General features: G+C 41.3%; 1 protein-coding gene across 3 annotated transcripts in view; it reads left to right on the top strand.

Moving 5' to 3' along the window:
• LONRF1 (LON peptidase N-terminal domain and ring finger 1) overlaps window positions 1-14,366 on the top strand; it is a 1,181,374-nt gene that overhangs the window by 428,235 nt on the left and 738,773 nt on the right. For 2 of the 3 annotated variants that reach the window (XM_044062498.1, XM_044062495.1), the window contains exon 7: window positions 2,340-2,375. The exons of the other annotated variant lie outside the window; for it this stretch is intronic. In XM_044062498.1, the coding sequence (XP_043918433.1) occupies window positions 2,340-2,375 (36 nt within the window). The remainder of the gene's footprint in view (window positions 1-2,339; window positions 2,376-14,366) is intronic. 3 annotated transcript variants of the gene reach the window in all.

Below are 14,366 nucleotides of genomic sequence, written 5' to 3'. Positions count from 1 at the left end.
CGTATTCTTCCAGGACAACTACTGGTAAAGACAGACAACACCACAGTTACGTGGTACATAAACAAGCGGGGGGAACCCACTCGTACCTTCTCTGCAGAATAGCCATGGCTCTGTGGAACACAGCCTTGAGCTACCAAGTACACCTGCAAGCTCAATTCCTGCCAGGCATACTAAATTCACTGGCAGACGACTTAAGCAAAAATCTCATGGTCCCACACGAATGGAAACTAGAACCCAAACTATTCAACCTCTTGAGGAACAAATGGGGGACTCCAGAGGTAGACCTGTTTGCCTCCCCTCAGAGCTACCAGTTGAACAAATTCTGCACAAGAACTCCCCACAGCCAAGCTTGGAAAGTGGATGTCCTGTCCTTTACCTGGGAAAGCCTCTCAGTTTATGCCTTTCCCCCTCTGCCTCTCCTCTTGAAGGTTCCATTAAAGATCAAACAAGACAAGCCAAGGACCATGCTGATTGCACCAGACTGGCTGCACCAGCACTGGTACCCTTCTTGCGCAGTATGGCACAGCTACAACCATGACACTTGCCTCAAACCCCTTCCCTGCTGTCCCAGCAGGCAGGCAGGCCAGATTCTGCACCCCCAGCTTCAAACCCTGAATCTTGCAGCCTGGCTAATTCCTTGAGCTCTCCTTAGCATCTCTCAGTAAGCAGGTACTGGAAATCATTCTGGAGGCAAGGAGGCCTTGTACTAGAAAATCCTATGCTGAAAAGTGGAAAAGATACTGTTCTGGAGCCTGGCTCAGGAGATGGGCACAACGGTGCCCAGCTTACCTCATATTCTATAGTAATTAACAGAAATGCTCCACAGGGGCCTATCCTTCTCGTCAATTAAAATTCATGCCTCTGCCATTTCAGCACATTATAATACTGAGCCACACCTCTTCTCTCACCCCTTGCTAAAGCAATTCCTTAGAGGGGCCAAAAATTTAAGACCCCCCAGGAGAGCTCCCACTCCAGCCTGGGACATTAACTTTGTATTAGAAAAGCTCACCCCCCCCCCCCCTTGAACCAGCTGCTACAGCAGAGTTGAAATTCCTTTCTTGGAAAATAGCCTTCCTTCTAGCCATCACTTCAGCAAGAAGAGTGACTGAATTACAAGCCCTCATGGCAGTGGAGCCCTTCATTATCTTCCTTGCAGACAGGGTTTCCCTCGGGACCAGTCCTTCCTTTATGCCCAAGGTGGTGTCTTCTGTGGCCCTAAATCAGTCCATTCATTTGCCTACTTTTTCCCTAATCCACAAAACAAAGGGGAATGAATACTGCACACTCTGGATGTGCACAGACAACTTAGATTCTATTTGGACAGGACTAAGCCTATCAGAAAATCTGAGCAGCTGCTAGTTAGCTTTGCTGCAGGGGCAGAGGAGAAGGCCATTTCAAAGCAAACAATTTCCAAATGGATAGCCCATTGCATTCATTTCTGCTACAAGCATCATGGAAAACCTACCCCACAGGGGATAAGATCACATTCCACCAGTGCTGCATCTACCTCTGCAGCATTTCTCAGAGGGGTCCCTACCAGGGACATCCTAGAAGCTGCCACCTGGAGCTCTGTACATACCTTCACCAAGCATTACCACTTGCCTATCTTTTCTAAATCCAGAGCTGGATTTGCCACTGCATTTTTGCAGGGATTAATAGCTGGCCCTAATGCTCTTGTAACTTCCTCCTCCCTTCCTTAGCTTTGGGTCAACCCAAATGTGATGACTGCAGCACACGAAGAACATAGTACAGTTGTGTACACTTACCATAAATGTAGATGTTCGAGTGTGTTCACTGTTGCAGTCCTGGTTGCCCTCCCTCCCGCCTCCTGACTTCTCTTGACTTATCTTGTTTGGCATGCATTATATCATGTGTATTTGCTTTTTGCTGGGGGTGTTCCTTACCATATAATTGCTTACTATTGTGGGGGCACCTGACATCTGGGGCAAGAAAAACTGATGTAATGACGTCGGCTGCATGTTTTATACCCCTGACGACCTGACGTCATGGAAGAAGCGACAGCATCCGACGCAGAAATCCGAAGACTGGTATTCAGGCCGGCTGAGTGCTACCTGCAGGCAAATAACCCAAATGTGATGACTGCAGTAGTGAATACACTTGAACATCTACATTTATGGTAAGTGTACACAACTGTACTTTGAGACATGTGACAGCCTACTTTTGTTTCTGATGGAAGATTAGAAGTTGAACTTCACCAAATGCCTCATGTGTTCATTTCAGTGCCCCAAATGGGTATTATCCAACATGTAGAACAGTCCTTGCAACCTGGCTGACTCAGATACACACAGCTAATGTGCATAACTGTTTTGTTGTTCCAGGCACATTGAGACTATAGCAACCGCTTGTCTGCAAAGGTACGTTATATTTAGATTTTTCAGGGAGCTCTTTAATAGAGCTTTACACTCACTGGATTGTGGTTATTGGTGAAGTGTATATTTGTATACTCAAATATGTTTGTATTTTCACAGATGCTTTGTTGTCAGAGTACTGCATAGTGAATGTAGGCCACCTTATGATGGGGGTCTATTTGAACTCTATGATGATGGCAGACACATCCCGGCACAGCTGAGTGGTCATGGTTTTGATGATAGACATGGATAATGTGACAGCCATATCCCCTCCCACTTCCATAGACACAGCTGGCTGCCTGTGTAACTCACCTCTCAGCCCTAGGATGCTGCAGAAGGACAGGAGTTGGCTGACACAGCAGTGCCAGATGTTGCATCCATAGCTGGCTTCTCCATAAGCTCTTCAACAGGCTGTTACACTGCCACTGACTGGTGGATGTCCTTTCCCAAATGTCTGTCCTCCACCATATTTGTTTGCATATCAACATGTAAACTTTTACACACACAGCAAATATTGTACTGCCTGTTTTGGGATCACATTACAGGGCACCACTGAAGATATCCAGACAGCAAAAACCAGCCTTCGTCAATCCAAATTCAAGTTCGACAATGTTTCTGGTCTGTACCAAAGAAACCGGTGGTGTCCCTGAGCCAGCTGAAATATTGTTGGACCTGGAAGGTCACTATAGTCTGTATTCTCAAAGCTTACACACATCTTGATGTCTACAGGGATGGTTATTCCACCCATCCCTCCAACCATATATATGAGACAACACATCTCAACCAGCTGCTGCATGGTACCTGTGTCCACATGGTAGTGATTACTATTTCTGTCATGAATGGCATGCATGAAATTTTAGGCGCAAACAGAAGCCTCAGTGGCATGGTGAGTAACCGCATACTCTTTGTGGTGAGAAATGTCTCCTTTTTATACATATCTGTTAGCGTGGTGGCTAACATCTTTTTGGGCTCTGTCACAGAAAACTTAGATTTGCTGCTGTCAGCAGTTCCAGCTGTTGTCATTGCTGAAGAAGCATGCGTTTCTGTGTACTGCCATATTGCTTATCTTCATTTGAATTTGCCATAACTCTCATTTTATTTCCATGTCTTTATATGCTCATTTGCATACTGTGCTGGCCATGTGTTTTTCAGAGTAGCATGGTTGCATGTCGGCTTTTTCTCAATCACCCTCACATTGCACATCACTGCTTATCACACAGTTTTGCTTACTTTGATGTAGTATTTGTTTCTGTATCCCCTGTGATGTCTAAAATGCCTTTGACTTGCTTTACTGATGTTTTGTTTAGTGGGAGAAAAAACAAGTCACTTCCTTATGGCCAGCATGACTCGTAAAGGGAACGCAGGTCCCACAATGGACATTTAGTTTTAAAGTATACTGAAGTAATAAGAAACACTTATAAGTGAGAGTTATATTAATAGATTGAAATAGCTCCAAATACAAAGATACAATAAAAAAGCAAATTTTTTTGAATTCCAAGGTGGAGTTTTCTTTTTACTCAGTAAATTGTGAACCTGGAACTTAGCCAGTGAAGTCAGTTCCAAAAAGGGTAATGCAATTGCAGTATATGTTCAGTAAGTATTTGGACAATAAATTGATCCATATGAGGTGCCAGAGTTTACTAATAGTAATTTGAAATACAATCTGAAGTAAAATGAAATTAAAACTTGTCAAGAAAAAACAAAACATAGTTTTAAACCATGATGCCCTTTAGGTGCAAAATGAAGTTTGGTCTTCTGATATGGAATGATATGAAACATTTTTAGGAATAGGTTGACAAGAGGAACTCTTAACTAAGGCCTTGAATAAAAGGGAATTAATAGGCTCTTGGATGACATTCCAACTTGTAAAAATATTATTTTAAGTGTATGTGTGTATGTATGTATGTATATATATATATATATATATATATATATTGAGAGAGAGTTCAGCTGCAAAGTATTTAAGTTAAATCTTAAACTAGAGTGAGAAGAACAGGTTTCTGTAGCAGAAAGAACTGTTGGGATAACTTTGTTGGGGAAAATGAAATCAGTAATTAGTCATGCAGAACTGTGTAGATTATCAGTATGCCTTTTAATTTGGAGAGCAACTTATGAATCTTGTATCATAAGTTATGCAGTAATGAGTTGGTGTATAAGTTAAAGATATGGTGAAACAGGGTAACCTTGGTAGGTTCCCCTTTTAATCTTAATCTAGTTGGAATATACTCTACTTGCATAAATTTGAGAGAATGGTTAGAATGTAGAAAAGAAGTATTAAGGAAAGTGGAATTTTGTATAGTCAGAAACAGAAAATTAAAATTGATTAGATGAAATGATTTTGCAGTATCTGTTGCTAAAGAGAAAATTGGATGATCGGGGTAAAATCCTTTTACCAGAAAAAGTATCTAATGTAACAGTTTGATCATAAATTTGTCTGTTTTGGCAAAAGCCAGATTGAAATATAGAATCAGGAGTAGTAGCACTTTTTGACTCTCTGCTAAATTTAAAGACAAAAAAATGAAAAGTTTTACATGCATGTTAATCAGTGCTATCAAACAGTAGTCGCCTCTGGTTTAAGGAATCAGTGTGAGGTTTTTGAATGAGCATGGTCTTTGCTTAATATATTAATTTGGTGTTTTCTTCAGATAAATATGAAGATCTTAATGAAAAATGTTCTCAGTTTGTTCTTAAACGTCTGAGACTAAGCCATTGGGACTGGGAGATTATGGGGTCAAAACCATTGGGACTGGGAGATTATGGGGTCAAAGTGCTTTGATAGCCCCCAAAGACTCATTTTCTTTTATTGGAGAACCAAGTCGACATGGAATATTAAAGGTGTCTTTTGGAAGTTTTAGAATGTGTAATGTTCTTGATCGACCAGTCTACTTCACCTTTTTTAAAGGTCAAAAGAAATTGAATAAAAACAGTTTAATATAGAATTGGTCTCAATGATCTTATGTTTTATTGTAGAGAAGGAATTTTTATGGGTGTTTTTTGAGCTTTTATGCTATGAACCAGTGCCTACTGTGAGAGTTTAGCTTCAGAAATGGTCGTTAACATAAATAGGTTGTGAAAATAGTTCAGCATTCAGATCAGATTCTAATACTTTCATATGTTTTTGTATATGGTGTATGTTTACTAATGAGTATATTTTCTAGTCCTTTAATGTATTTAATAGTTTATTTTCTTTTTGTGTTGATTTCTTAAAGTAAATTGCTTGATTAACCAAATAGCTTCTAAGTTAAATTTTGAAAGACGACCAAAGAATCAGGGTTAGTTTTGAAGAAAGACATCTTAACAAAGTTGTCTTGACATTGACTGATATTTTAATCTGAAGATTATATGTTAAGTTTGAATTTCGTGCCCAGTTCCATCTCCTCCTAGAAAATCCTGTTTAAAATATTGAAGTCACTGTAATGTTTAATCTCAGAGGGATTTGAGAAGTATCTTGGTTGGCTTTTGCAGTATGAGACAGGAGAGGAGAGTTAGGCAACAAGGCAAAATCTATTCTTGATCATGATTTTCTGTAGAAAACACTGGACACAACCACCACGATGTAATGGACCAAAGTTTTAATGAAACAATAATTGATCGTGATTTTGTGTACATGCGTAAAAGGAAAATTAAGATTCATCAGGGTGAAGAAGCCAGAAAGGGTTACACTATACAATTCCATATCAACTTTTTTTTAATCGTCATTTTCATTATTTACCGTGATACCCCCCACCACCAAAATGAAGTAATGGTTTCTAACCTTATCTGTCAGTGAAGCTTTTGATCCCATAAAATCTATATGAACAGAACAGAATGCATAAAGACAGAAACTAAAAAAAGGTCTGTCAACTGTGGGAATCCAGAAAGGGATATAACAAAACTTGTCTGTTGAATCTGAATACTTTCTAATTATACATAAATGTACCACTTTTAAATAAGATAGCTACAATTATCCTCTGTAGCTATTGTGAGTTCCACTGTTTCTGTAGCATCCAAGTGTCTCGTGTAAGACAAGTGTATCTGTTAAATAACTGAACTTCTTTTATGCGAGACTTGTACAGTATTTAAACACCAAGGAAAAAAAGTGTTACAGAACCAGAAAGTAAATGTTATGTAGCTGTAAGCAATTTGAAAAACTTTTAGGCAAGACTGCCATGACCAAAACACAAAAGAAAAAAATGTAATTGAGTAGAATAAAGCCACTTTAAATGATTAATGAAAAAACCCAAACTTCAAGAAAATGCTTCAGGCTTAATGTTATCTTATGTTTTTAAGGTTGACTCAAATTGGTCTTCTTGTTCACTATTACGAAATGTTTGAACATTTTGTATGCAAACTAATGACACTGACTTTGCGTAGGTTCCTAAACCTATTAACAGAAGTAGTCTTTCCAGAACTGACCTGGCCTTTTATCGACCAAACTAGCATCATCTCGAAAAGGGGTAAACAAAGATACATGCAGTTATAATTTTTAATTATGGAGTATACTAATTAAAAATGTGCTTTTAAGTGTCTGGGAAATTATGTGCCAAAGGGAATTTTTCCATAGAGATGAAACATTGTAAATGTATACGACAGTGTATTTAAGACTAACAAAGAGGTTAATAATCAAAATGCCAATCTTGACCTCTTTTAGTGCCTTCTTTTTGGCCTCTTTTAGTGAAGATAAAATGGTAACAGGATTATTGCCTATTACTCCAAAAGGCACTGGAGGGAGAAAGATAGATTGAGATTTTTTTTTTTGTATGTTGTGCTACTGATGACAGCAAAAGAATACAGAAATTTGCCAGGGAGCAATATAAGAAGACTAAATGAAACTTTAAGAAAAGCAGTTTAAGAAAAAGATTTTAACAATGAACTTAAAAAAATTTATTTTGCTCAACTGTTCATCCAGCTAAACCATATTTGTTTTTGTTTTGTTAAACTTTGGTCATGGAAAAAGTAGGTGGGGTCTTAACTATGTGAATTTCTAGTTGTATATACTGTATATTTGACTATATACAAGCACGAAGCATCACATTAATCCTGAGTTTAATATGGGTTGGTTATGGACAGAAAATGTAATTCAGGATAATAGTAATCCATATCTGCATTCATGGGAATTATAAGGACTACAAAGCCTTCCTTTCTTTAATAAATACAACTGAACATTTACAAAGTTTATTGCAGAGCTTACAGCACAAGTGCATCAAACATCTATGGAGTACAAATTTGATATGTATTTACTTTTTAAGTTCAGATCTTAATTATAACCACTAACATGTATCATACAGTACTGCTGTGTAACACTTGGAGTGGACTCAGCACTATGGGTACTTCCTTAGTTTGAAGACCAAAAGGCAATTAAATAAGTTATTCAGTTTCATAAGAATATAAAAGCCTTAGAGGTGACTGTTGCATGTTTATCTGTCATATGTTGACTTAAAAATGCTTTTAATTAAAAGCGTTTATATTCAGACAAACCACACACACAAAAAAAACAAATAGTGTATTCACTGCCACTGCTACAAATATGCGTTCACAATGGTGAAATTCATGGCTCCACAAAAGGAGTGGAGAAGCAATACTACTGACACAGAAAATCAGAAGAAATTAAATAAAGAAGCAGTAGTCATGCATTTTACATTTAAACAAACCAGTTCACTAAATGCTATTAATTGTGCAATTTAAAAGAACCAAAACACATAAATAACTTTTACTTTAATTTTAAATTAAATACATTCAGGTGGCAGTGCAGCTGTATAACAAATACATGGTAGTTTAACAAGCAAATAAACAGAGCAGCAGGTTTAAAATATCTTGTCAGTGAATATACAAGTAAATGGGAGACATAAGGAAAACAAGACAAGGTAAATCTTTACATAGTTAAATCACCAATTATTTATAAACCAGTTAGACTTGACTGAACTGCATTTTCAAACACAGTTTCAACTTCTACTTTTTGACAATCTCTGTTAAAGTAAAGTTTGCAGGAAAAAGCATTTGAAAATGTATCTTTTTGTTAATAAGAAGTGAAAGTAAGGAGAAAAATTTCTCTGTGCTTATGTATGTTGTAATGGAATATCAGAAATTACTTTAATTTTGTAGCCTTTCCAAGAAGACTGGCTTGATCCGATGTCAAATTTTCATTCTATCCTCAACTGTTGGTTTGGATCTTATCTTCTGATCCAACTAGGCCATTACTAAAGCTCATGGCAACCAAAAAACTCTCCCTTATCTGTAATGCACCAACCCCTAACATACCTCAGATCTTGTTTGCTGCTTTACTGAAAGGGACATGATCAGCCATAGCTCTTGAGCTTCAGCATTTTTTGTCAGCTATGCTAGCTTTTCTTCATATATATATATATATATATATATATATATCTATATATATATATATATGTCCTTCTATTCTCATGTTGCAGTATTCTCACGTGTGATCCTCCGCCGCCTCAGGCAACCTGAACATCCAGCTCATATACAAAAGCTTAGTCTGGTTGCTGTAAGGTCCGTGGGATGTCACACACTGGGATCATAAACCATGGGCCATAATTGTGACATCCGCACGGATAGACCTCAGAACTTCTCTGCCGCAATCAGATGTCAACTTGCTCATTCAGCTCCATACTAGTGACTCCAGTAAAGATGAGTACTCCACTGGAGAATCTTTTATTACCTTTTTGACTAAGCTTAGGTTGCTGTTTAACTCTTAATTAGCTGACTCCATCCATGTCATCTAGGAAGGGAAAATGTAAATGCGGTCGGCAAATCCCACACAGACAGCCACGACCTCTGCTTGTTTTGCTTTGGGTCATACTGTGACTATAAAGCAGGTTCAATCTGCCACTCGTTTGTTCCTAAAACACTGCGCAGCCGTCTCGTGGTCCTTAAGCTCTTTGTAGAAAACCAACATTTGAAATGCCTAGCCCCTTGGCATGGAAGCAAAGCCAGCCATCACAGCAGAGCCACCTAAAAAGAAGGCCAAGGTGTCTACACCAGACACAGCGCCTCCGAGTATGGACGTCCCGCCAAGTTCCAGTCTAGGGGCTGAGGAACATCCGATAAGACTGGCGACTTCAGCGGCTACCATTTTGAAAGCCACCCTTGTTTCTCCAGCCTCCACATCTGTGGAGGTATCTGCAACATCAGTGTCTGATGTCAGGGGAACTAGGCTCGCCCAAACAGCCGCTGTTACCATCTGTCTCTGAGGAAGGCACTCCTATTCCTGGCCTAACATCGTATACCAGGCCTTTGCCGCACTCCTATTCCTGGCCTAACATCATATACCAGGCCTTTGCCCACTCAGCCAGGACCAAAGACTTCTTCCCTCAAAAAGAAGCAGAAGACAAAGCATTTATCTCCCCCAGTGGAAGATCAGCCAGATTGGTAGGCATTTTCTCAGTCCTTTTTTTTCATGCCTTTATGGCCCTGAGGCCTACTGCTTCACAAACTTCTTCCCTTCCAGCCTCAAGTCCCAGGCCTGCCTCTGCTGGTCCTATACCACTTCCACATACTCGAGGAAGACTCCTCCTCCTTTCCTGATGAGTCCCTCTCCTATGCATCACAGTTGGCTCCCCTACTGGAATACTACTCTCCAGATGAGGATTTCTTGGAAAGGGGATTCCCCACCTGAGGACATGACCTTTGGGGAGACCATCTCCAGAATGAGAGAATATTTCAAATGGGACTCTACTCAAATTACAGAGTTGCAGAAGAGATATTACGAGCTTCTGCTGATGGAGTCCTCCTCATCCTCTGCTAAGACTCACAGCCACCAGCCGTAAAAAGACCAGACAGGTTCTACAAGGTTCCTGATGATTTTAAATTTCTCTTTAAACCTCCTATGGCAGGCCCAGCTGTGATTGCTGTCTCAGCAGACAAACAATCTAGGCAGCTACCCTCTTTTTCTCTACTGCCATCATATAAAGATAGCAAGGTGATGGTCAGGTGATGGACAGATTTAGGAAAGAAGATCTACACTTCCTCAACCCTGTGCTTTAAGGACATCAATTACCAGACTCATATGGTAAAGTACGCCTTAGACGTAATCTCCCAGGCCTCAAATTTGCTCTCCTCTATGCCTGATTCTCCAGCTAAAACCTCAGGTTGCCTCAAAACTATCCTTAACAGCACAAGTTGCCAGGCATTCCATTAAATGCAGCTGTGATGCTGCAGATGCATCAACTAGGTCAGCTGCATCTGCTTCTCTTCTCTGTAGATACTCCTTGCTCAGGCTACAACCTCTGCCAGATTATTTCAAAAACAAAATCATGGATGCCCCTCTTGACACCAAATTCCATTTTGGTAAGCAGTCTGCAGAACTTTTTAAAAATTTGTAAGAGAAAAGCTAGGAACTGCAGGATCTCAAGCTCCCTAGTCCCTAAATTCCATAGGAACTACCCAACCAAGCCAAGCTTTGTCAGAAAGGTATCCACACCCTCTTCCTCCAACCCAAGGAAAGGAGCCAGGAAACCTTCATCCTATAGGACTAGCTCCTCTCACACTACCCCCAGACAGCCCTTTCCAGGCAGATCTAACGATGCGTGACTGGCTAAACACCCTTCATCATCTCCCTCTCTCTACTCCCATCCCTCACCATCTCCCCCTGTGGCAACAGATCACCTCAGACAACTGCGTTCTTTCAAGCATAGAAAAGGGGTATTTTATGACTTGGCAGGAAAAACCTTCTCCAAAAGGCATCCCTCTCCCTCAAAAAAACAAATCCACCTCATACCTCAGGTCATTCAGGATTTACTCCTACAAGGAACAATAGAGGAGGTCCCCCAGGACAAGAAGGTCAAGATTTCTATTCCAGGCTCTTCCTGGTTCCAAAAAAGGATGACCCACGGAGACTCATCTTGGACCGGTCTCTTCTAAATCCCTTCCTGCATGTACCTACCTTCTGCATGCTATCCCTACAAATCCTTCTTCCACTTTTGACCCAGTGCCTTCATGGTCATTTTGGACCTGAAGGAGAGCATATCTTCACATCCCTATCCACCCAGACTTCTGCAAATTCCTGCATTTTGCTGTGCCATTCTCGCACTGTCAGTTAACTGCCTTGCTCTTTACAGCATTAAGGCTATTTACAAAGTGTCCAGCCCCAGTAGTAGCTTTCTGCAGAACAAAAGCCATACAGATCTTCCCATACTTGGGTGACCTCTTGATCCAGGCAGAGAAAGCAAGTACTCTACAGAAACACCTCCAATTCACCATTTCCATCCTAGAAAGTCTGGTTTTCACAGTCAACCTTCTCAAGTCCTCACTTACACCCTCCCAAGACCAAATTTTCTTGGGTTGCAGAATAAGAACGGATGTGACAAAGGCGTTCCTTCCACCAGAAAATGTCACTTCTCTGACCAGCTTTTTTCAGCATTTATTCCTAGTCGACTGAATTTCAGCCAGGGAATTTCTTCGCCTACTGGGTCTGATAGCAGCCACTCTCCCCATGTTGCCCCTTGCCAGACTACAAATGAGGAAGTTCCGATAGTACTTTAATGTCTGGTGCCAGCACGATAACCCCTAGACGTTCAGGTGCCCTTCCTCCCCTGCCTGAAAAAGAAATAAAGTGGTAGATTCACATGAATCCAGGACTCCCCATTACAGCCTTTCAGTGCAGTTCCCCTCCAAGCCTTGACAGACAGCACCACAGTGCTGTGGTACATCAACAAGCAGGGTGGGACCAGGTTTTTCTTACTGTGCAGACTGGCCGTACAAGCATGAGAGTTGGCCACTCAATCCAATGCAACACTACAGGCAGTGTACATCCTATCACAGGGCAATGATCTGGTAGATGCCTTCAGCAGATCATTGTCCCAAAATCACGATTGGATGTTACACAGAGATGTCTTCCTAGACATACTCCACCAGTGGGGCACACCACAGATCTGTTTGCCTTCCCTCAGAACAGACAACTACAGCTATTCTGCTCAAGATTCCACTCACCACAAGCTTTGGCGAATGGATACCTTCACAATTTCCTGGAAGGGGATGTTCCTGTATGCTTTCCCCTCTTCCCTTTACTATAGAAGGTCCTGCTGAAAATTCAGCGGGACAAGCCAAAAATCTTGCTGGTGACCCCCTATTGGCCAAGGCAATACAAGTTCCCCCTTCTTTTATCATTAGCCAAGGGCAATCGCCACAAGTTGCCTCACATGGTGGACCTCATCACACAACAGAAGGGATCTCTTATCCACCCACACCTGCAAACCTTCAGTCTTAGCCCGTGGGCAATAAACTTCTGATCCCTTTCAGACACCTTTACTTAGAGGACATGCTATCTGTCCTGCAGAAGGCCAGGAAACCTACTACTATAAGATCCTATTTATCAAAGTGGAAAAGGTTCTCTGCCTGGTGTCTTCAAAGCAACTAGACCCCTTTCAGGCAGATATACCTCTAGTTTTGGCCTATGTTTGTGAGCTCCTAAAGTCTGACCTTTCATATTCTTCACTGTGAAAGTCCATTTGTCAGCTGTCTCGGCCTGTTTACCTCTCTGTCCACCCCTATTATCCAGACTTGGTGGTGAAGCCCTTTCTCAAGGGGGGTCCTGCGCATCAGACCACCGAGGAAACCCATTCCTCCTCCCTGGGACTTGAATTTCATTCTGGAGAAACTTACTACTACCTCCTTCGAACCAGCAGCTTCCACCACATTAAAGATGTGTACCTGGAAAACTGTTTTGCTTGTAGCCCTTACTTTAGCCAGAAGAGGCTCAGAGCTACAAGCACTCATGGCTATTCGACCTTACCTTGTTTTTCATAAGGATAGGATCTCTCTCTGCACTAATCCCTCCTTGATGTCCAAAGTGGTCAATGAACTGTAACTTAACCAGTCTATTCATTTACCCACCTTCTTTCATTCGCCACAGAATGATAGTAGTGATAGAGTGCTCCATTCCCTAGATGTTCACAGGCAACTGAGGTTCTATCTGGATAAGATTAAGGACATCAGAAGTCCAACCAGCTCTTTGTATCCTTTCACCCCAGGGCCCTGGGGAAAGCTGTATCCAAACAAACCATATCCTCCTGGATCTCCAAAACTATATCCTTCTGCTACTCCTTCTATGGTAAAGAGTTACTCCATACTGTGAGAGCCCACTCTACCGGAGCTGTGGCCTCCTCAGGAGCCTTCCTGAAAGGCCTTGATACAGCCACCATCCTAGAGGCAGCTTACATGGTCCTCTGTCCACACTTCCACTACACACTGTAAATTGGATAACATTTCCAGAGCAAGGGCAGGGTTTGCTAAAGCCATCCTCCATGGATTTTTGGAGTCTACAACTCCTTTCTCCACCCATATATCTGGCTGTGCTTTGGTACCCTCCCACATGTGAGAATACTGCAACATGAGAATGGAGAGGCATAGATTAGTTGTGTAAAGTCTTACCATTCCATGTTGCAGTATTTCTTTCCCTTCCTCCTACCCCCCTATATGACCTTTTCCTTTTCTGGATGGCACCTTTTCAGCTGCCTTTAGACCACTGCATGACTGAGCATTCAGTTCTGAGGTCTGTCCATGCAGACGTCACATTTATGGCCCATAGTTTATGGTCCCAGCGTGTGACTTCCCATGCACCTTACAGCAGCCTGGCCAAGCTTTTGTATAAGAGACTAATGTTCGGGTCGCCTGAGGCAGGGGATCCCACATGTGAGAACACTGCAACATGGAAGAGAAGAACATCTGTCGTTATGGTAAGATTTTACACAACTAATTTTACACAACTAATCTTTCCTCTCTTCATCCCCCTAACAGGGAGTCTAGGGCAATGGAAGGATTTGGGAAGCATGTCCATGCTTTATTGACATTTGCTCTTAGGTTACTATTTGGCTTATTTTACTAGGTTGCAAAAGGATTTCGTCAAAGAACTTTCAACTTCCCTTTCCGGGACCATTTCTGCTGAGGCCCAATTGTCTGTGGCCTCTCAGCTGGCTACCCCCTCCAGTCCATCTCAAATTCATTCATGAGGCTCATTTCACATGCAATCAAAGGCACCTCAAGAGCAGTGGGTTCAGGGATATCTAT

This window comes from Protopterus annectens, chromosome 2.part1, assembly GCF_019279795.1.
Source record: "Protopterus annectens isolate FY-2018-M chromosome 2.part1, PAN1.0, whole genome shotgun sequence".
In the NCBI taxonomy this organism is placed as follows: domain Eukaryota; kingdom Metazoa; phylum Chordata; order Ceratodontiformes; family Protopteridae; genus Protopterus; species Protopterus annectens.
This window is presented reverse-complemented; position numbering and strand designations above follow the sequence as displayed.